We start from the raw sequence: 22,632 nt of genomic DNA on the forward strand, positions 1-22,632 counted from the left end.
CAAATGACAACAAATTTTTGTTAACATTCCATATTTGACATTTACAAAATTCCAGCTTTTTTTTTTATCATTGTTCCAAAAATCAATTGCCTACTGATATTATAAAATGATAGAATTTGAGCTATCTTAAATAAAGTAATTATTACAAGTTAAAATCTAATCAAATACTCTGGTTTGTGCATCGCACGGGAGAAAATTTTCTAATTATTTACAAGTTACATGGCTTTGTAGGGCATAACATACCATAATTTGATAAGCTTGGGGGAAGAGATGATGGATGCTGGTAACCGAAAAGAAAAAAACACTCTGTTTGAACACCACATACTTTACTTTCGGTTCTAAATATAAGATTTACTCTATATTTTATATTACTTACTAAGGTTAGAATTAAGAAAAATCAATTGCCTATTGATATTATAAAATGATAGAACAAAATTTTCAGACTCGGGTACTTTCTGTGTGTAAAACTTTATCAAATCCTTTTTATTAGTAAAACTTTCAATAAGGGACATATGTTTTCTAGTTAAAATGGAATGAAATTTTTTTGCTAAAACGTTATTCGTTTTCTTTTTCTCACCCACCAATGAAATTTTTTGCTGAAACGTTATTTAAAAGGAAATGGCAGTGACTATCCTCACTCACATTTTGAACGCAAAAAATTTACATAAGAATGAAACCATTAACATTTCTCATATAAGGTGATCAGTCTTGGACAAATCCAACAACATGATTTATTTCACTGTAACGTTACAAAAGACAAAATGGGGAAATTACACAACAACCTCAGCACAGCTAGAGGATTGTGAAACCAGTGTGCAGATTGAACCAGACCACATTCTTGTCACTTATAATTACAGGAATAACATTGAGAGAATGGTAGTTAATGATAGATAATGTAATGATTAGGCTTATATGGGCTTGATCTTGACACCTGCAAGGACCATATTGCCCTTCCACCAAGCACTGTCAACTTCAAACATACCAAACTCAAGAAAGCCATCAGAGTTAGAGACAGAGAATTGGCCTGCTGGGATTTCATGCCACACCTCTTGCTTCTCTCTGTAGGGTTCCAGAATGATGCTCTTCTCATCTTCTTTATCAATGGTGAGATTATCATCTGTGCTGTGGTAGTGTGGTTGTGGTTGTTGTTTTGCAGACGTGGTGGTGAGTCTGAATTTGAACTTTATAGGAACAGAGTGCCACCCAAATGCATCAGCCCTGAACTTGATGATGTAAAAGATACCATATTTTGTGACTGAGCCAGGCTCCTTGTGCAGGTCAGACTTTCGCACTTTCCCTGTCACCTCTATCCAATTCACTTGAACCAGCCATGCACTTTCCTTCAACCCTATCATCCTTCAAAATCCCAGACCAAAAATATGTTTAGTTATGTATATATAGTACCTTTCCGGTTCCTAATATAAAGCTAGTTAGACGGTTATATTTGGTTCTAAATATAAGATCCTGTCTATTTGTCTCCTGTATCATATTATTATTTTGCCCAAACTGATTTACCTAACTTATAAAAATGATATATAATGTAATGTTATACATGATTATTTGGTAAAATCATACCACATTTGTTATAATTAACTAATTAATTTATCTAACTTCATTGATTTACTCAAACTAGTAATACTCTCCCTGGTTATTATTATAAGAACACACTAATAACCAATTTAAAAACAGTTAAAAGTGTTAAATTGTTTAAAATTCAAAAATTTTCAATATTGCTCTTATTAACTATACGAAATTCTAGCATCGTACTATATATAATCATGATGTATCCCCCCCCCCCCGGGATGTGATGTGAATCTTACATAGTTTCATCCCTTGGAAGGTCCTGGAACCGCCAAAAACGACTATCGTTGCCCCAGATGATGTTTAGAGCTCTCACAGGAACTATAATTGTCCCTGTTTCTGGCTCTTTACCAACACTTGCATCCTTAAAATCATCAAACAAAACAGCAATTGAGCTTCATCATACACACATTAATACAGAATTCAATAATTAATGGGAATTCTTCAAGCCATCAAGAGCCTCTCCGGCGGAGATTCTTGGAAGATTACAATTTGTAATGAATAATTAGCTTCTTACTGAGCTCAACAGCCTATCATTTTCAATTGCAAATAAGTATTTGTCATGTTATTTATCAAACCAAATGTAACTATCACACAAAAACATCAATAACAACGAGCTTTATGGGTCAGTTATACGAATTACACGATATTATATACTCTATTAGCAATCAAAGCCTTAGATAGACAGTTAATTAAAAAAAATTCTGTTCAATAACCTTATTGAAATTTTCTTTGGTTTTTTTTTTCCTGTGCCTAAACCCTAAACCATCACACTCAAACCTTAATTAAAAGTGTTTTTGTGTATGATATATTGGAAAAATTGAAACTTTAAACTGGTCTGGTCTGACTAATAATTATAATATAACATTTAATCCAATAATAATATATAAAATAAGCACTTGAACAGATAACCACATTACAGATCGATAAGAGGAAGATAAGAACAAGAGATAGACAGCGAAGAAAGGCACTTACTCCCTTCCAATGGGCATGACTAACAGTGTGGTGATCAGAAGACATATTTTCTTACAAGGGATTTAATGTGAGATTTGCATCAAATGGATAAACTCCAATGTTTGTTACCACCAGAAATCTTCAAGTTTATAATATATATGTGAGGCAATGTGAAAAGAATTGCATTGGCAGTCTAGATAGCGTAAAGTGGAAGAAATCACTCACTTGTCAGCTTTCCATGGATCAATAAGAATCTAAATGCTCTTATATCTTCTTTAGCTTTTGCTTTTGTTTGTGTTCGAACATATAGTCTTGAAGGAGGCAACTGTAAAGCTGCTTGTGAGTGCCTTTAACATTCCCTTCACTTTGGTATTGTTAAGGAGTTTAGTTTTCTTAGATAACACTCACTCTAATCTAATCCCGAGTATAAGAGTTAGATAACAGGTACATAGATCAAGAAAATTACCTACTTTAATGATTTGCATTAGAGATTATTCTCATGGAGGAGAAAAACTCTTTAGTATGTGCAATTATAGGATTATCTGATAAAAGAATTATAAAGTTGCAAGGCCAAATATATTACGATATTATATTTAGAATCAAAACCAACCTCTTAATTGAATTAGTTCTTACGTTTAGTATCGAAAGGAGTATTATTAATAATGGTATTATAAAACAAGAAATGTGAAAAGTTCAAAGCTGAAAACCGTGTAACACGAAAGATCAAGGATTCTGAGTTGGCATTTGATAAGATTCTCTCTGCTTTTTAACCAACGGGCAGAAGATAAAGAGTGACATAAACAGTTTACTCGTAGAAGCATTTATTCCAGAAGCAACAGTGCTTTTTCTCTGCTGCTTTATTAGCAAGTAGTTCAAAGTGCGCGTACGTGTTTTCTTCGCAGAAGCAGCTATTCCAAAAATATGACTGAATTTTCTTTGCCGACTTGTTTCCAAGAAGCAGAGCCTCAGTGCACGTTTGTACAGACATGCGTGTTTTTGTGAGTGTACACATATTCGTACAGATGGGACATTGTTTGGTTGTACACATTCATTTGAGAGATTAGAGACAGTTTAAATTGATCGATTATATATCTTTTTTCAGCTGTCCAAGTCATATTTGGATTATCTAAATTTGATTTGGGTATGATTTTATGAAACTCCCATAAATTTTAAATAAGTTACATATAACCTTCCTGAAATTTTATAAAACTGCTCTAAACTTCCAAAAAATGCTGTGTATATAAGTTATCTTTTATTAATTTGACGTGGTAATTTCTGTCAACAAATAACGGCCAGTTAATTTATAAAAAATCCATAATATTTAAAAAAAAGTTAAAGATTAAATTTACATTTTGAAATGTCATAGACTTAAGGGGTGTTTGAATAAAATCAAACCACATTTTTGAAAAACAGCTTCTAAGACAAAAGTTATTTTAAAAATAGAATAAGAGATATTTGTAAAAAAAAAATTTGATCAAGTGAGATTATTTAAATAGTTGTTATCAGAAAAACTTTTTCATGTGCAAATTGCTAAAAAAAAAATAAGTTAATATAATATGATGATTACATAAAGATATATTTATATTTATAATTTTATTTGAAGAAGTAATAAATTTGTTAATAATATATTTTTCAAAGTAATGAATAATATATAAAAATCTAATTAATTAATAATTAATATGTATATATTTTTATATTTTTATAAATATAAGATTAATATGTTTTTAGAGAAAATGATTATTTTTTGCCAACAAAAAAAATATATTTTTACCTAAAGATTTTAAACATGAAATCTCATATTTTTTTTATAAAATTGAATAAACATATATGAAAACAATTTATTAATTATATAACTAATTCATAATTGGTGTGTGTATAAAGTAAAAGATTAAATAATCAAGTGTCATGATAATTGTGGAGGTAACTAGTTTTTTTCTTTTTTAACAACATACTACTTCCATTTTTTTAATATAAAAATTAGTTTGACATTCAATTTGATCCTAAATATAAAATTCCCAATTCACTTTGTTTATCATACTTATCTATTTTTTCAAAAGTAGTCCTTGTAATAGTTACATTATTAAATATTTCATCAAATGGTACTTCTAGCTAATACTCATAATAGTAAAGATATTTTAAAAAGACAACACATATTTATTATAATAACTAATTTAATTAATTTTTAATCCACTCAAATAATTAACTAACTCTTATATTAAGCACTAGAGGTACTATTACAATGAAAAGAAAAGGACCAGCTTTAACCCTCCAAGAAGAAAAGATTCATGAAACCATGGTTTAGGTAAACCCTCCATTCAATAAAATTGTTTGTCTCTTACATGCAAAATCACAGTTTGGGCTTCAAAAATATGTAGTTTGCCAAAAATTATATACAATTGCGGATTCATGTTTTATAAACTCTTTTAAAAACCAGAATATTGTTACCATTCCTCGTTTTGCTTAAATTTTGTGTGTTTTGTGTGAAATGTTAGTCATCTAAATCAAATGTGAATTGTCTGCATCAAATATGCACATGGCACTCCCTACGCTGGATCTCCTTCCAACTAAAGTGTGCCGACACACCCATGCATATTGGCAAAGATAAAGATGAAGAAGAAATGGAGTTACCACCATGCAAATTGCCATAAAAAATTAAGATATTACTTATGGTCCTTGATATAAGATCTTAATTAAGAACTGTAGGTAGTACCTCAAAGCAGATTTTAAGCACAGTGACCAGACATGATGGCTAACTAAGCAGCAAGCACCCTATATCATTTTTCCAAGCTAGAAGATAAGAAACTGAAATTTACTATTGACGGAGATAGGTATGCAGATACATAAAAGTAAAATGTCCCAAACTAACATTGAAGATTACATATATCCATAAATTACGTCAATAGATAGGCAGAAAGTTTATATGCTCACAACACTTCCTACCAGACCAGCTGCGTCTCTAGAGAGCGGACGATGTTGAAGCTAAATCCTCAGATGTTACAGGAGTGTGCAGCTGCAGTTACCAAACGTATGGTGAAGTTTAGATACTTGGGCAGCAAAATATTATACTTCATTGTCTTTCAGAATTGGCTGACTGAATCAATTTTAACTTCCATATTTTACACATTATCAGTAACAGGGGATATATTGAAAACGAATAGATGACACATACGAGAGGAGTCGGCGAACATGGTACAAATAGTCTCATATTCCCATCCAAACGTATAATGTCTCGCCCCAAGATAAAAACTACTGCATCAATTTGAATGTTTGGTTTCACATTAGAAGGGGGAATCATGGTTTTGGTGGTTTCGAATGTGAACCCAAACATGCACTGGATATGGATTGATAATCTGGTTGGCAAAAATGAAGAGAAAATACCAGTGTGTCCTAACGCGTTATCACAATTCAAATTATAATGATAGAGTTTCTTCGCTAAGGAATTTATACCCAGGCAGCAACGAGATCTGCGTGTATAACTATTGTGTTTTATTGCTATCAGAATATGTAATACAGTAATAGATTAATCCACATATTCTGTCCAATTGAATAGCGATATCCACATTGATTTTCATGCATCAAGGAATCAGAGGCATCTGTCGTCTCTATTTTCAAGCATTTAACCCAATGTATTTATCATAGATAAAATTGAATAATCTGCAAGAAAAACAAAGCCTTTTATATAAGAATCAAAATGGAGTCCCAATTCCAATAATTGAGCTAAAAACTTACAGCCTTTGCAATAGTAAGCCAATGGAAAGCACGCATGAAATCATCGTTCTGTGAAGGAAGGCAATCATGGTTCCAGTATGTAATGTTTTGAAACGTTGCCTTCATCTCCCAGGAATTTGAGTTTTCAGAGTAAGAAGCAGCAGATGAATTCTTCTCATCCTGGCTTTTCTTTCCTAATACAAAGCCTGCAGAACCATATATAATATATATAATATATATATATATCAGAGAAATCCCACCTATAATGACTAGTGAGCATGCAACTAATAAAGTACAGGAAGACAAATTCATGTCAATCATTAAAACTGCATATTTTGGTTCTTAAATTATTAATGAGATGTCAATCTACAAATAATATAAACGTCAACAGCAATTTTCAGTCAGATTTTAGGGAGTCGAAATTCCAATAAGAGAAAGAAAGTTGACCCATTCCTCGAAAGACCAACAGCAACCGAATACAGTAAAAAGACAGTGCTAAAACAAGTAGATTGTGGATACTTAGGAATGTAGCAAAGATTTCTTAATTTTAAAACAAAGAAGATTTCATACCGCGATATCCACTGGGGAGAAGGATCGTTGTTCCATCTAACTTTCTGCCTCTGAAGTACGCTTCCTGTAGCGGTAAGCCCTCGACTTCAATCCCTACCCCAAGACATGAAAAACGCAATCAGCAAGAAAAACGCAGAATTGACCACAATGGTTGGAGCAAGAGTGGGAAATACCAGTAGACTTGGGTTTGAAATAGTGCGAAACGGAGGCAGGACCGGTGGATTTGATGCAGCAGGGAAGGTGATGAAGTTGGTCTGTAAGATCCTGAACACCATCTCGCTTCAGATCTATGGTAACTAGGGCTCCCCTTTCCATTTCCGATAAGGATTCGCTGTTGTTCATCGTCGTTGCAGGCAATAATCCACTGTCACCAACCCGCCATCGAACCTCTGGTTCCCGCGCTCTCTCTCCGACGTTCCCAACAGTGGAGTCCAGCAGCAGATGGGCCTTTTTTTTCCTACTTTTTTTTTTTTACTGAAACAAATTTTTAAGATTTAAACTTGCTTAATGCTCCTCTTGTCCCACGCTACAAAATGAGTCCTATATTTATAATCAAAATAATAATTTTTAGTCTTTTAGTTTGCCATCATTTTTATTTAGTTCCTCAACTTTCAAATTATAAAATCTTGATTCCTTAGGTTTTTTTTCATTTATAATATTAGTTCCCTATATTATTATTTTATCTTTTGAGAGACTAAATCTATGATTTAAAACTTGAGAAACGAAAATCAAAATAAAAACAAATTTAAATAGCCAAAAATTATATTTACCCTTTAAACTTTAAAGGGCCTCAATTTTGTTGTGACCTCTGAGTGAGCACCAGAATTGAGAAATAATGTGATAAAAACACCGTAATTTAATGATAATGCCCTCTTTCTAAATGTTCTTTGATTGAAACTAAAACACTTTAATGGTAAAAAAATATTTTCATCTGTTTTATATAAATAATCAAGATTTTGGAAATTATCACTTTTTGCCCCTATTTTTCAATCTCCCTGTGCTTTTAAGTTCCAAACTAATCAATAATTCAGAATTAAAATGTTAATGTCCTTTATGGCCAAATTTTTTTTCTGGTTTACAACATGTTTTAAACTGAAAAAGTGGCACACAGTGACGGTACAATCATGAGTGTTCGTCTCCAAAATCCCAAGTTAAGGGCAGATTTATATACTCAGACGGGACATCACAATATTTGCCCATTTGGAAGTTTTGTAGAGTTCACAAATATAGATACAACATACATACATATATATATATATATATATATATATATATATAAAACAAGCTTCCTTCTTTTCTTTCTTTCTTTTTTTTTTCCCTGGGACCAACAATGTAATATGTCCCTCTTTAGATTCTCATTTAGCTACGCAAAATAGATTTAAAAAGCTAAATAAATTATTTAATTTTAATATGACTTAATCTCCCTATCATATTGGTTTATATATCATTTTATAAATTAAAAAATTAGCTTGAAAAATGCTAGATATGATAGATAAAATTGATTAAGATTTTACATTTAGGATGCAAAAACCAACCAATTTCCCCATTTAGGATGGAAGGAGTAATATAAAAAAAAAATTTAGGAAGAAGATCGCAAGGAAAAGACTGCGTTTCATGGCAAAACCATATGATAGGGATTGTAGAAGTTGCATGCAAATTAACAACAAAAAGCCATTACAACAAGAGGTATTAAGGATAAATAAATAAATAAAAATACAGATTGTTATCCAACACAAACGCACATTTTTCCTTTTCTCTCTCACCACACAAACATTCTTCCATTCCCCAGAAAGCAGTGTAAAACAAAATGTGGTCACTCAGTTTTGGCATCATTTCCTGCTTCATAAGCTCCATCAGCAGAAGAGGTGTCAATATCATTCAGACCCAATGCTTCATTTTGCTCCCATGACCTCTCGTATTCCTCAACTGCAAATTCATGTTTTGATAAAAATTGCCAAAAATGAAAATCACGAGCATAGAAAATTATGCAGAAAAGAAAAATGCCTCGCTTTTGGCAAAAGGGAAAAAAGTCAACATACAGGCCACCATACAGCTTGATGCTGATTACTAACTTTAAAAGGACATGCAGAAATTATATCAATGAGTTAACTGCTTGTAAGAACTTATAAGTATTGCCAATGAAGACATTATCCGTTGTTATTACTCATTGGGCCCTAAACATAATATCCATTTTATAGTGCAAACTGTACTATAAAATAGGTCTTATGTCAAGAATCGGAGGAGTATATGACAAAAGACATTGAAACTACTTCACTGCACGATTAAACTGCTTGTAAGAAAGTTTATATCACTTCAATTTCAACCGCATTTACCACAACTTTATGAGCTGAGGTTGTTCAAGAACACTTACATGTCAATTGGTTGTCGTCTTTTAGATCATCAGTGGCTGGCGCTATGAACGAATTGGATAATGCATCATCAAGAATTAAGGTCCACGGTTCTTCCAAGCTAAGAAGCTTCATAAAATCAACAGAAGTAGATCAGATTAATGGGCTCAAAGCACACCAAACAGAGGCTTAAAAAGGCCAGGGTAAACGAAAGTGTCCATAGTCAGTAAGACAAGATTGTACAATAACTTCTTTTCATAGAGGAGGCATCTTATATACAACGTCTTGCAACTCTAAAGTAGCATGCTTTGCAAATAACCATTTTAGTCCAATGTTAGGTGATCTTCCTGCACATGAGCATTTCTCAATAATACCTAAACTAACTATAAGGAAGGACCGGTGAGCAAAAATGTTAACGTGACATGAGTGGCCTTCTGTCTCATATCCATCATGTGAATGAGACATGACTGGCCCATCGTCATCATTAGTTCATTACATTACCATTTTAACTCACCCTTAAACTACAAAGTGAAAAATCGCAAGAGTTTTATTTTGACCTCGACACATAAAAGAGAAAATTATGTGAACTGCTCATACAATCAGGTGTTACCTTTTTTAGCCTTGCTCTGAAGTCTAGCCATTTGTTCCTTCTATTTTCGTCAAGACTGTCTCCAAAAGTAAATCCATGCACCCTCTCAAGGCCTGTACATAAAATCAATCAAATCATATTGGATTCATACAATGATCTGTGAATTAAAGCCAAACCTAAAAAAATAGATGAAGAAGAAATCAACTGCAGTGAAAGCCAGACATCTACAAAGCCAAATACTCCTATAATGGATGGCAGTACGTCTTGATGATTGTCTCATATCCAAAAGTATTTACTCCACGGGAGAGAGTTTCTGCACTTACTTTCACTAATTTTTGTGATTAGACCTTCAACAGTCGTAACAATTCCTCCTAGAGTGCCACTTGCTAGCTCCAAGTCGAGTTCAGGAACTTTTACACTAGCAGTATCAGACTAATCAAACCGGAAAGAAATGTGCAGATGGTCAGACAACAAAAAAGCAACTAATCTACTCTGGGAGGGGGAGCCGAAACAAGAGGAAGTTAAAGCAACTTGACATGTGTCTTTATAGGTTTATCATTTTTAACCAAAGGTACATCAGTAATTGATTCTTATAGCAACCTTCCATTGCATGCAGTGGCATAAGAAATCCAAGAACCAGGCTTTGTTGTTCTTCTATTATTGCTATTGCAGTCCATAGTCATTATCCACAGAGACTAGAACACATGATCCATTGAACAAGGAGTAACAAGAAACAAGATTAAATCAACGTTGAAGATCAACTTATCCAACTTAATATTTTAAGATTTAATCAAGATTCAAATAGGAAAGATGACAAACCTTTATCACATCACGGCTTAGATCTTTAACATTTTTCACGGTAAGAGTAATCTTCTTTCCTTTTTCAGGAATCCGTCCACCAGGTTTCAACTGCATGATAAAGAAAAGTAATTACTCTGACTCAAAAGAGATAATCACACAATAGAAATCACTCAATCAGCATATACCTCGGAGTTGCGGTAACCACAAGCATCACAGGTGGATGCCATAACAATAACTTCCTGGAAATATGGAATTTCTGAATGCCGTTAAGCACAACAAAGTGCTGATATCACAAGATGCAAAGCTGATTCAGACTGTGTTGAGAATAAATTATAATTGATTCACTGAAGATTTCATAAATGTCAGGCTCTAACACAGCTGAATAATTTAAAGTTATTCCGTCTCAGCATACTAGTCAATCTTTTAAACAGAAGTTCACCTCTTCTACAATTTAATAATCTCTGAAACCCGACAATGATATTGAATAGGCAGCCTAGCTCTATACCTGCGTTTACTAAAATATACTGCAAATATTATTCCAAGAATTTTCTTATTTGACATGATTTTCATCAATTATTTACCTCAAATTATTGCATCAAATAACAAAAATGATATTTACTTTGATAGGTGGCTAGGAGAAGAATAGAGGTAAGAGCAGAAAACAAATCCGCTAGTCTTTCTTGAGCAGGAATCTCACTCAAAAGAGAACTAATTCCAATAATGAAATAATTCAGACTAATTATCAAGATGATTTCCATAAGCTGTATAAATTAGGCAGAAAAATCCACCTAACTCCAAAAATAACGGACACACTAATAACTGACTCAGCTAATGGGAAATAACAAACCTGAAGCTATTTATTTTAGGTAGAAAATATCTCAAAAATGAGATAATTGACTTAACCAACAAGCATTGATCAAAAGAAGGACTTAACAAATACAACAGACTCCGGCTTCTCCTAAACTCTAGCAACACTTAAGCTGACCCTAAAAAATTTGTGCTAATCATTTATCGCTGAATCAGCACAATTTTGCTGCTAACTGTGCCGTACACATGGCCTCCTGTGTGTACAGGTGAATAAAGGCTTATCATAATTATATTATCCCCCTTAGAAAGTACATGTCAAATACATAAGACAGGAACAGAGGGTAAAATAGAAAACATTGAAAGGATACTAGTGACGAACATTCGAGTCTCGCACCTAGTAGCACAAGCACCACAAGTTGATGGGAAAGTCATCACCTGTCACAAGCAAGCACTATCATGACGCTGAAAATAAACAAGCAATTGTCACCCAAAAAAGAAAATAAACAGACAAAATGGATCAAACTAAAGTAATATTTAGTTCAGCTTCAACATCACCTACCTCTTCTGGGGCAGTATATCTAAATAAGGCTTCTGCAATTTCAGCACTATTACTCTGTGCAATGGCTCGATGACCAGCAGCTGCCCCTATTGACCCATGTGGTTCTCTCCTCCCTTGATCAGCAACCCCAGCTTCTTCCACTGCTGCATGACCCCCTCCCATTTGTGATGAGTCAACAAGATATCCTAATGATGCTTGCTGCTCAGGAGTACGCTCATAGAATTTGATACTCAATGATGGATCAGATGATGGAGCATACCTAGCCACACATAGTTATTCCGTCTAATTAAATACGAAACAGCTATAATTATTCAACTTACACATATACAACTGTTTATAGTGCATTTGAAAATATAAGATGCAACGGGACAATTTAAACAACAGTCCAATCCAACTGTTCTTTAAGCACTTAAAGGGTAGGTTTGAAACAAATAAACTTCTTGATTGACATTCTTTATGCTGTGTTATCTTCTCTTTAGGACACACCCTACCCTCCTCTCCAGAATACTTCTTTCCTAAAAATTTAGTACTTTGTCACAGCAAAAAAGCCCTCCAACAAGAAATAATCTCTTACGGATTTTCAATGAAGCTGTTTCCAGCAGGGTCATCAAGAATAAATGTGAATGAAAGCTCTCCAGCCGTGCAAGCTCTCAATTTCATCAAGAACTGGTCAATTGCTTCAGCCATCTGTGGGTCAACTTTCTACAAGTTTTAAAAGATAAAATTCAATTACCATACAGGGAATTACACTCCAGCAAATAATAAACCAAGGTAAGAGCAAAATTTACTTTGCGCTCATCTTGAAGGGCCTGAAGTTCATCAGCAGCTCGTACTAGTATACCTTCCACCTATAGTTACAGCAGAGATTATTTTCTCAATTCACATCACACCAAACATTCAACCACTCACGACTTAAATTTGGATATATGAGGAGGGATCAATTGATGCCAGCATCAATCAAAATTAATCTTACACATTCAAAAAACATTTTATAAGATAATTGTTTAACAAAATCCAGCATTAGATTATTAGTTATTATAGTGAAGATTATCCTCAATTCCTCATAAAATTTAACAATCCATTCACAGTAGTTCTATACCCAGGTGTTGTGAGAACCAGACCAAATCAACCGGTTCAACCAAGAACCAGTCTCAGATCCAGTCCAGTCATGAGAGGAAACCAACCAAAAAACTGGTCAGCCGGCAGAATTGGCCTCAAACCGGCCAAAACCAGAGGTTGAACTAGTTGAACTCGTCACATTTAAGAGGAAAAAATATTTTTTAAAATTTTATTCTATATTTCTAAACTACAATTTATACATATCTATACCTAATAAGCATTTTAAAATCAAGAAAAATGAACAAATATGCAAGATATATGCATGCATGCATGTATTCTAGAATTAAAAGCTATAAATCAAGAAATAAGTACATACATATTTTGGATGTAGACAATGGAATATTGATAGATATTATCTTTTTTTATTATATATTACTTTCTTCGAGGTTTGAACATTCATTTTTATTATTATATATAATTATTTCTTTTTGTTTTAAGCATATATTATGTTATGAAAAGTAAAGAAAGAGAGAGAGAGAGAGAAGGGAAAGCGAAGAGAAACAGAGAGAATAGGGAAACTTTGAGAGAAGGGGGAGAGAGTAGAAGGCAATAGACGGAAGAGAAAGAGAGTTCCACTGGGTTGATCACAATACAGCACACTTACAAATGAGAGATAAGCCTGTTTATATAGGCAAAGTCCAGCTGCTAGTAACTAACTATTATTCTAACTAACTCATAATTCTGTTATTTATTTATTATAATATCATATCAATACCCCCTTCCCAAAGACCCTTGCCCTCAAGGGTCAAGGTACACAAAACCTTGCATCAACCTAGAGCTTTGAAGCATTTTGATTAACTTTCCCCTGAACCATATCTGAATTAAAATTCTTGTAGGGAAAACTTGAATATGAGAAATCCATTGCAACAACGAACTTGGGCCTTTTTCTTGAAAGATAAAGCCCATTTGCTTATCTGATATTACCAAATCCAATGTACATCCAAAATGCTTCTGTTGCTTAAACAAAGTGCAAGCCAGCTGTAATCCTCTATACGAAGGAATAGTGCTAGCTGTAGGCTGAACAGTGCTGGAAACAGGGTAATTTATCCAAAAGTTGCGTCTGCATCTCACCAACTGGGACCCACTGTCATTTGATGACTGTTTCCTATCCTCACACCTGTGTATGAGGTACCAAAAAGCCTGTAAACCTCCAACAAAGTGAAATATGGAAGACCTATTAACACCAGATGGCATTTTCACATTGTTTCTGGTCAATAGAGAGACGACACTTGAAGAAAGTGAAGAAGCCGAGTCCATCTTCGAAGAAACAGAGCCTGAAATAGGGTCAATGGGTTTCAAAACCCTTCCAGCTGCTATTCTCACACTTTCCCGCGTTCTTGGAGCTCGCCACTCAAAATTAATACCACGCCGGTAAAGCCCAACTCCGTTCGTACAAGTCTGTAAGCCTTTGTTCTTCGTTGTCGCATGCAAGAACATCTGCATGGACACCCCAAGGTCATTCGAACTTGTCTTTGCTTCTTTGTTTTGCTCCATTGTGCGCGACATATTTCGTCCTGAGCCATAAGTTGCGAGCCCAAAGCTATTTGTACCTGTCTTTGCGTTGTTAGTCTCCCCTGACGCACTCGACGCACCTTGGGTAGGTTCAAGAAGACCCAGACTTCTTGTTCCTGTGATGTTACTGTCTTCACAAACATCTTGAGGACTCTTCTGTGGTTGGCCGTTGACACTGGACGATTTTTGCATTTCAAAGAATACCTCTTGGGCCTCGGGCTTCTTGCGCTTCCATTGCAATGTGAGCTCCTGCATTCTTGCGAGGCTTTTGGCTTCGCGCATCGTCCGAGGCATGAATAGACGTACTGGTCCAGCATAGTCGTCTTGCAGCGCCGAGATGTAAGCATCAACCAACCATTCTTCAGGCAATGAGATTTTGGAGGAAATTGCATCAAATTCAGAATTAAATTCTGCCAAGGACCCTCGATGTCGAAGACGGAGCAGGTCCTTTTGTCTTATGATTTCTTGCAGCTGCGTGGACAAGCCAAGAAGGGCCTCTTTTAATTTATTAACGGAGCCTTGTATTCCATCGACTGAATTCAATTTTTGTTCGATGTTGAGGAGACGTTCCTCCATGGAACTTGAAATTGATTGGGAATGAGGGAGAAAGAACCGAGTAGTGGGTAGGGCCGAGGAAAGACCGGCTCTGATACCACTGTTATGAAAAGTAAAGAAAGAGAGAGAGAGAGAGAAGGGAAAGCGAAGAGAAACAGAGAGAATAGGGAAACTTTGAGAGAAGGGGGAGAGAGTAGAAGGCAATAGACGGAAGAGAAAGAGAGTTCCACTGGGTTGATCACAATACAGCACACTTACAAATGAGAGATAAGCCTGTTTATATAGGCAAAGTCCAGCTGCTAGTAACTAACTATTATTCTAACTAACTCATAATTCTGTTATTTATTTATTATAATATCATATCATATTATTTAAAATATGTCAATTTATTCATGACTGGTTCGACCACCATTTAGATCACGCTCTAACAATTGAATCGTTAGCTAGTGCATCAACCGGTTCAATAGTAGGTCTGGTTTTTTCAACATTGTTATACCCTAACAGCCAATAAAAATTAAAAAAAATTTAAGGTACATGATATATTTCGAAGATATGAATTAACCGTCTGCCTGCTCGCCTATAATCATTCAATTATTTATAAATTTGACATGAAAAATCAATGTAGTACTTATAATTCTAATCCAATGATTCAATCAATGAAAGTCCTATTCCAACGCAAATTAAATAGAGGGGTAAACGTGCCAAACTTTAAACCGATCCCTTACACATGTGCAGGCGCACAAATTACACTTGGGGCCATATATAATGAGTGTCATAAAGGGGAGAACTATTCAAGTTTTGGGTGAAGAGACCAACCTACATAAATCAATCAGAAATTCTTGGTTCTAAGTTCTAATCAAAGCTGCAATAAATTGTAGTACATAATCATCCTTAAATTTATATTTGAAATATTTTTTAAGCTAAGAAATTACATGTTTATTTGTCCCTTGTGACTAACAGATCAATAAAAATTATTGATATCAGATCAGTTTTAATTCTATATGAGCTGAGATATGTACACATGACAAATAAAGGATTGAATAAGGTTGTTTATTTATACAAGAAACGAAATATACAAGAGTACATGACATAGGGAAAAAAATGAAGAACAGGAAGCCACTTTCTACACAATGATTGAGAACAGAACAAGGGAAGTAAAGCATTTGAAAGAAATACCGTTGAAAGAGTTCCACGTTGAGCCTCAGGAGGTATCTCAAAATCCAACTCTGGTATCTTCATACATTATAAGCAGCCCATTAGATAAAGAATGCAAATAGAATTTCAAATATAGAACCAAAGATATTGCTTAATTGTAACTTACAATGAAATGCCACTATGGACACAAGTGCATAAACAGAAACAGTCAAGTACCTTAATAGTAGCAGATTCTGATTTTACCACTTGTCGATCTAGCATCTGCATTCATCAAAACTCATCAATATAAGGCAGCAAAAAAGACAAAAGAAATTAAGAGTACATTTGTTGACCAAGATAAGCAACACAAGCATCCTGTGCAAGCATACATTGGTAATTCATTCGTTATAATGCTGCGCGCTGCTTGGCAATCCCAATGTCTTAAATGTCCTGTTTCATATTAATTCCCCCAAGGTGTGATCCGCACAATGAATTTCATTTTCTACACTCTTTTCTCTGTCTTCTCACAAAGTGTTTACGTTTAATCATGGGCTATTAATTCCATTACATTTCAAACATGTTCATTGTTGATTTCCCAAAATGTCTTTGTTGCAGAGTGGTAGTGTGAGAGTGTGTGTGTGTGTGCGCGCGCGTGTAGAGAGAGAGAGAGACAAGGCAGACCGCAAAACTGAAATTCTCATTAGGCATAGTTCTGAATTTCCTCCTACGATCCTTTATATACACTATTAATCCCTGTGACCCCAATACTAACCAACTCACTCACAACTATCCTATAATTATTAATTTACAGTTTATATATCAGACTTGTTGCTTCCTGTTCCTGTTCATGCTTAGTATTTGACATTCATGTCACCAAAAGCTGAACGGAAAAGAGAGATAAGACGGCATCATTCTTTCAACAAGTATGACAATTATTCTTTCTTGAAAAAATGTAAAGAAAGCGCCACCCATGTCAGCTGCATTGGTGTGAACTACAAAATGCAGCCTAAAGGGTTAAGACCACAAAAAGCCACAAGCAGCAAGGACGGAGGCAGAGCAACTATCTAAATGAAGCCATTATAAAAGTGCATAAAACTAATAATGCATTTTGTAGAAGTGAAATAGGATAAATCACTGAAAAAACTTTCAAAGCACAATAGGTCATCACAAAGCCTTAGACATCATTGCAGCCAAAAGGAGGCAATGTCTTCCTAGTAAAAATCATAAAACAATCTGCATAGTAATGGTCTATAGGAGTTGATAATCTTGGGATTGTACGTTCGGGAAAAAACAATAATCGATTGGCTTGATTGGCTTTCATTATTGAGTTCCCCAAAACCAAAACCACCATGAGCCCCCATATGCTTCCCCGCCCCCTTACCAACATGCCCATCAAGGTCCCCAACAATAAATATCTTCTCATCAAGTGGTATGCCTTGGACCAAGCCCTCTATGTCTTCCCAAAACTTTTCTCTAAGATGTGCTTCTGCCCCTATTTGGGGTACATAAGCACTAACAATGTTGATAATACGCTTTCCAGCAATTATTCTTAAAGATATGATTATATCCTTAATCCTTTTAACTTCTACCACATTCTTCATCCACTCGTCATCAACAATGACACCAACAACATTTCTTGTACTTTTCCCAAGTACGGAAGTATGAAATCAGCAATTTTTCAAGAATTTTCTCCAACCCACTTAGTTTCCTAGAGGCACAAAGTGTTAATTTTTCTCTCTTCCATTATTCCCACCACTTCCCTAGATTTTCCAGACAAGGTCCCAATATTCAAAGTAATAAATCTAATAATGTTCTCATGAACTAACTTCTCTAGCTGCCTATGGTAGCCCTTTGCTCATTTAACATTATACTTGAGCAATGATGCAGCACCTCTCACTCATTTCTTACTATACTCAAGTCATACAACGTGTTACTTTTGGACAATGACCAAACATTAACAAATTTCTTTGTTGATCCATGTCATAAAAAAATTCAACATAGTTACGTTAACTATCGAGGGCCTAACACAACCCTCCTCCTTTATCCGAGCTTGGGTCCGGCTATAAAACATACTGGAGTTAAAAAAAGAATTCTCCAGTTGCTTTCATTGAGAATTGAACTCAAGACCTCCCGCTTACTAAACGGGTGCTCTAACCAACTGAGCTATGAAAGCAGTTTCAATAAGCAAAAGAAAATGGAAATATTTCAAATCATTTGGTGTAATATTGATTAGTCAAGATCAACCAAGAATTAAAACATTCCACATTCCCCTCCCCCCCCCCCCAAAAAAAAAAAAAAGGAAGTAAATCTGCTCTCCCTGTCCATTACTAGACTATAATACCAAGTTTAATACATCAGGGTCTAGTTGCAGCTACATAAATTTGCTTAAATCAATCAATAAGCAAAAGAAAACGGTAATATTTCAAATGATTTGATTAACAAGTCCAATTGATCCTACCTTCGGATTGCCTGGTGGAATCTCCAAACTGTAGCAGCAACCACGTGGTTGGATTTCTCCTGCAAACTGTACTTCATTGTTCCTATTCAATAAACATGCATTGGTTTATAATAGCTAATCAAGAAGATCAAGAAGGATATTTATATTCAAAATCCTCACATTTTGTAGAGGAGGGTGCAGCTTACCTCTCACCACAATGAGGACATTCAAAAGCTGACAGCAAAATCTGCACAAAATGCAAATTTTGCAGTACATTTGATGGTCAGAAAACTAGTGGACAAAGTGATAGGAATAAGAGACAGAAAATAACCATATTTCATAAGACTGATCTATTTCATGGAATTATAGAAATATATAAAAATAAAATTCAAGCCTGCGAGTAAAACACAACAATGATCCATTAAAACAGTATAAGGGACCATGAAGAAAGAATATACCTTTCTGAAGTGCGGAATTAAAGTCAGTAAAAATCTTGTCGTCCCCTGATAGATACAATACAATTTCAGGTCAGATGACAATTAAAATTAAAACATTGAATGAAGCAAGAAAATAAGATTCTAAAGAGAGTTTCCAGAGCAGATAGCAGAATCGTTAAATGCATCATTTATATTCCCTTTGAGCCTAATCGAGGTCCAATGACTATCTTTTCCAAGTCCGACATTAGTCAATTCAATATTCAATAGTACTCCATAAGAGAAGAATGTAACTAGCTCGAAGTGCACGAAAAAAGTAGCATACGGTATAAAAACCCGAATTCCAATATCCATGGATAAATAATAAACTCATAACATACAAGAGACGTGTCCTGATCAGTCGAACATATCAAGTCACCGCGATCAAAAGAGAGAGCACTGGTTTAAGCAAATATAGAGTGAAACGAGAACAAAACCAGTTTGAAATTTAAATCACATGTTAAAGAATGTTCTTTTAGGAACGGATGAGATATACATACACCAATTCATAAAACCGGGAGAAAGGAAAGACTAGTGAAACCCAATGAAATTCGTAAACTCGATCTTCTTTGAAAAAGATCCCAAAACTAAATTTTTCAACGTCTGTTGGAAACTAAAGGGTGAGATACCATACATTTTCACCGCAGCGCATGCACAGGCTTTCAACCTGGTACACAGGGACGTCTCCATCTTCTACAGAAACTGCTTCAACTACCGACCGAACATCAACAATCTGCTCTTTATTTCCATCATTGCCTTCCATGACTTCAAATTGCAGACTTGGAATCCCTTCAGAGCTTCCTTTTGTTTCTTAGAGGTAACACACTTCCGAACCTTTGCGTACACAGTGCTTGTGTTTGAAGGCTATAATGGAATAACGCACCAATACTAAGATGGAAAGTAGCTTCAAGAGAGTCGTAGATGATGCCTTACGTCCCGAGCTGCATATGAAACCGTTGGAAGAAGGCGCAAGAAAGAAATAGAACACAATCGGGTCGGACTTCGGATGTCCAGCAGGTAGGGTAAGCAAAAGAAAATGGACCAGTGATATATTGGCCACGTTTGGATTGGCGATTGTGATGGTAAAAACACATGGGAAAGTGTGAAACCTACATTTGTGGCTTATTTAGGTATAATTAATTGTTTAGATGGGTTTCTACACTAACAAACCTATGGGGAAAATGCAATCTACTAGTAGATTCCATTAAATGGACATTGAAATTTTCACCTATCAAATTTACTCCTCACATTTTCTTCTTCAGTTTTGACCATGCTCTTCTCCTTTTTAGTGTTCTCGTGCTACTCTCCCTCAGAACAGAAAGCATTACATTAGGCTGCTATTCTCCCTCCCTCACTCTTGCCAGGTCCTCTCTGTCCGTCGCTCTCGTCGGCACTTCTCCGTCCATCACTCTTGCCAACTCCTCTCCCCCTGTCATTGTCACCGCAACACATGTCAAAAACAAATCTCCCTTTCTCTTCTTCCCTCCAACTGCTCTTCTCCCTCTATCACTGTCGCCAGCGCTTTGGGTCTTCTCGCAAACAGCACACTTGAAAAAGGGCTCCCTTTCTTCTTCTATCGGCGTGGCATGTAGTCTGTTCAATCTGCGTCGACTCCCTTTATCCAATCCAGATCAGTGTTCTCCTCCCTTTCTCTTCTTCCATCAGCATGGCTACCGGTCTTCCTAATTCTTCAACATTGCTCAACCACATTGTGCTCTATAGTGTTATAATATAGGTACGTAGTTAAATAGATCTGGACCTCTGTTCTTCAATTGATCAATTTCCCTTCTGGTTGTCTGATTTGTGGATCTAGCCATTTGAGTTTGGTTTTTCCTAAGTGCATGTGTGATTTGTGGATCTAGTTATATGAAATAGTTACTGAATGTAATGCTTGATTCTATTATGGCTTTTAATTAATCAAAGGATATGGTTATATGGCTTCATTCCCTGCGTGTTAATGAACTAGAGATCAAATTGTGCAAAACTTACAACCTAATTGTAATAAGACATCCTCATCAAATTTAACATCTGCTGCACAAATGAATCGTGTTCGTGACTTAATTAAAAAGCAAATTATACAAAACTTACAAGCTAATTAGTTATGTGATTTTATTTATTTTAATTAAAAATCAAATGAATTTTAATTTATATTCATGTTTATCCGTTATATATATTTAATTAATTATCTATAATGTGTTTTCAAATTTTTTTCAGTAACAAATATTTTTATTTTATAATTTCACAAATAAACTATTTTTATTTTATCATAATAATTTTATGTTTTTTTAACTATTATCATATTAAAAACATAAAATATCAAACACTACTATTCAATAAAATTCATACAATTTTCAGTCATTTTACAACTAAATTCATTTTTCTATTAATCATCAAACAACTTTTAATCTTTTCAACTTGATTTTGTATAAACACCTATTCAAACATAAATTGTATTACACTGATTAACTTTTACTGTAACTTTAGTTTACAAGAACTAGTTAGAATAGAAGTCAATTTTGTCACTGTGAATTCAAATACACCTATTAAGAGGTACGTATACAAAGGGTTTACTATAATAACAAAACTACCCTCGGTCTTATTCAAAAATATTCGCCCCATCTCCTCCTCATCAGTCTCGCAGCTCGTTGCGATACTCTCTCCATACCGCCGTCTGGCAATCGCAGCCTCGCTCGCTCGTTGATCTGCCGTTCGGCCTTATTCTCCCTCTCCTGCCGTTTGACCGCTCTCTGATGATTAGAAAAGATTTTGGACAAACGCTTTTATCGATAAAATTAATTCGCACGTCTTGGGTAATTTACCCCCATTTTAAATTAAGTTCTACCATTTATTTTTTTTAATTCATTCACCATAATTTGACGAGATACATGCATTAACTCTATAATTTATGCTTCGGTAAAAAAAAAAAAACTCTATAATTTATGCTTTGTGAAATTTCATTTTTATACAGTTTGTAAATTAAAAGTGTAGGATAAAACAATGAGAACCCACTTCAAATAGATGGCCAAAAAAAAAGAACCTACTTCAAATAAAATAAATTGCAACAACCTTGATCAAAATTGAAGTAAAATATGAACACATGTGCATTACATTTTATTATGCGGGATAAATACTTTATTTTCTCCGGTGAGATGAGTTCTTATAGCAGTCTTCAAGCAGCTTTCTCTTGGATTCTGAATGTGTATAAATCATCATTTATGTATTGATTTAAAAAAATTATGATTTATGCCAATTCATTCCAATCCCTTAACTTGCATCATTTGTCATGTATCAATAAATTACTACCTCCGATTCTAATTATAAAACCCTGTTATAGACTATAAACGAGTCTTATAATTAGAACCGAAAGTAGTATATGTTATTGCTATGCTATATACAATTTATTCTCAATAGATTCAACTCTTCTTATGTTACAAGCAATATACCTTGAATTACATGTAAAAGAATTTAGGCAAAAAAAAAAAAGA

The 22,632-nt window shown here is 34.7% G+C and overlaps 3 protein-coding genes and 1 non-coding gene across 4 annotated transcripts; all 4 read right to left on the bottom strand.

Moving 5' to 3' along the window:
* Window positions 1-664: 664 nt before the first annotated feature.
* Window positions 665-2,636, bottom strand: LOC114740398 (F-box protein PP2-B11-like). The gene is made up of 3 exons (XM_028928542.1): window positions 2,557-2,636; window positions 1,821-1,945; window positions 665-1,356 (listed from the first exon to the last, which is right to left on the bottom strand). The coding sequence occupies exons 1-3, from the start codon at window positions 2,599-2,601 to the stop codon at window positions 909-911; spliced, it is 618 nt and encodes a 205-aa protein (XP_028784375.1). The 5' UTR covers window positions 2,602-2,636; the 3' UTR covers window positions 665-908.
* A 2,759-nt stretch (window positions 2,637-5,395) lies between these two features.
* Window positions 5,396-7,245, bottom strand: LOC114740400 (ribonuclease H2 subunit C-like). Its single transcript, XM_028928544.1, has 4 exons — window positions 6,987-7,245; window positions 6,814-6,906; window positions 6,265-6,449; window positions 5,396-5,545 (listed from the first exon to the last, which is right to left on the bottom strand). Exons 1-4 carry the CDS (start codon window positions 7,153-7,155, stop codon window positions 5,492-5,494), a joined length of 501 nt encoding a protein of 166 aa, XP_028784377.1. The 5' UTR covers window positions 7,156-7,245; the 3' UTR covers window positions 5,396-5,491.
* A 1,356-nt stretch (window positions 7,246-8,601) lies between these two features.
* LOC114740393 (zinc finger protein ZPR1) lies at window positions 8,602-20,139 on the bottom strand. Its single transcript, XM_028928539.1, has 16 exons — window positions 19,782-20,139; window positions 19,133-19,177; window positions 18,881-18,921; window positions 18,696-18,777; window positions 16,475-16,519; window positions 16,280-16,336; window positions 12,706-12,765; window positions 12,492-12,619; window positions 11,918-12,176; window positions 11,727-11,793; window positions 10,737-10,807; window positions 10,570-10,659; window positions 10,074-10,182; window positions 9,772-9,863; window positions 9,185-9,290; window positions 8,602-8,739 (listed from the first exon to the last, which is right to left on the bottom strand). Exons 1-16 carry the CDS (start codon window positions 19,908-19,910, stop codon window positions 8,627-8,629), a joined length of 1,494 nt encoding a protein of 497 aa, XP_028784372.1. The 5' UTR covers window positions 19,911-20,139; the 3' UTR covers window positions 8,602-8,626.
* TRNAT-AGU (transfer RNA threonine (anticodon AGU)) lies at window positions 18,337-18,410 on the bottom strand. Its single transcript has one exon. It is a non-coding gene; the product is annotated as a tRNA-Thr (tRNA).
* Window positions 20,140-22,632: the final 2,493 nt, after the last annotated feature.

The sequence above is a fragment of the Neltuma alba genome, unplaced genomic scaffold (assembly GCF_004799145.2).
Source record: "Neltuma alba isolate B1F8T4 unplaced genomic scaffold, ASM479914v2 tig00003137_pilon, whole genome shotgun sequence".
In the NCBI taxonomy this organism is placed as follows: domain Eukaryota; kingdom Viridiplantae; phylum Streptophyta; class Magnoliopsida; order Fabales; family Fabaceae; genus Neltuma; species Neltuma alba.

Coding starts and splice junctions, on each gene's coding strand:
- LOC114740400 (XM_028928544.1), bottom strand. CDS start 7,155: ATGAACAACAGCGAATCCTTATCGGAAATGGAAAGGGGAGCCCTAGTT. Junction 6,450..6,813: donor TCTCCCCAGTGGATATCGCG/GTATGAAATCTT, acceptor ATGGTTCTGCAG/GCTTTGTATTAGGAAAGAAA. Junction 5,546..6,264: donor GGCTTACTATTGCAAAGGCT/GTAAGTTTTTAG, acceptor TGGTAACTGCAG/CTGCACACTCCTGTAACATC.
- LOC114740393 (XM_028928539.1), bottom strand. CDS start 19,910: ATGGAAGGCAATGATGGAAATAAAGAGCAGATTGTTGATGTTCGGTCG. Junction 10,183..10,569: donor TAAGCCGTGATGTGATAAAG/GTTTGTCATCTT, acceptor CGGTTTGATTAG/TCTGATACTGCTAGTGTAAA. Junction 8,740..9,184: donor AGACGACAACCAATTGACAT/GTAAGTGTTCTT, acceptor ATGAATTTGCAG/TTGAGGAATACGAGAGGTCA.
- LOC114740398 (XM_028928542.1), bottom strand. CDS start 2,601: ATGTCTTCTGATCACCACACTGTTAGTCATGCCCATTGGAAGGGA. Junction 1,946..2,556: donor GTCATGCCCATTGGAAGGGA/GTAAGTGCCTTT, acceptor GATGATTTTAAG/GATGCAAGTGTTGGTAAAGA. Junction 1,357..1,820: donor CTTCCAAGGGATGAAACTAT/GTAAGATTCACA, acceptor GGGATTTTGAAG/GATGATAGGGTTGAAGGAAA.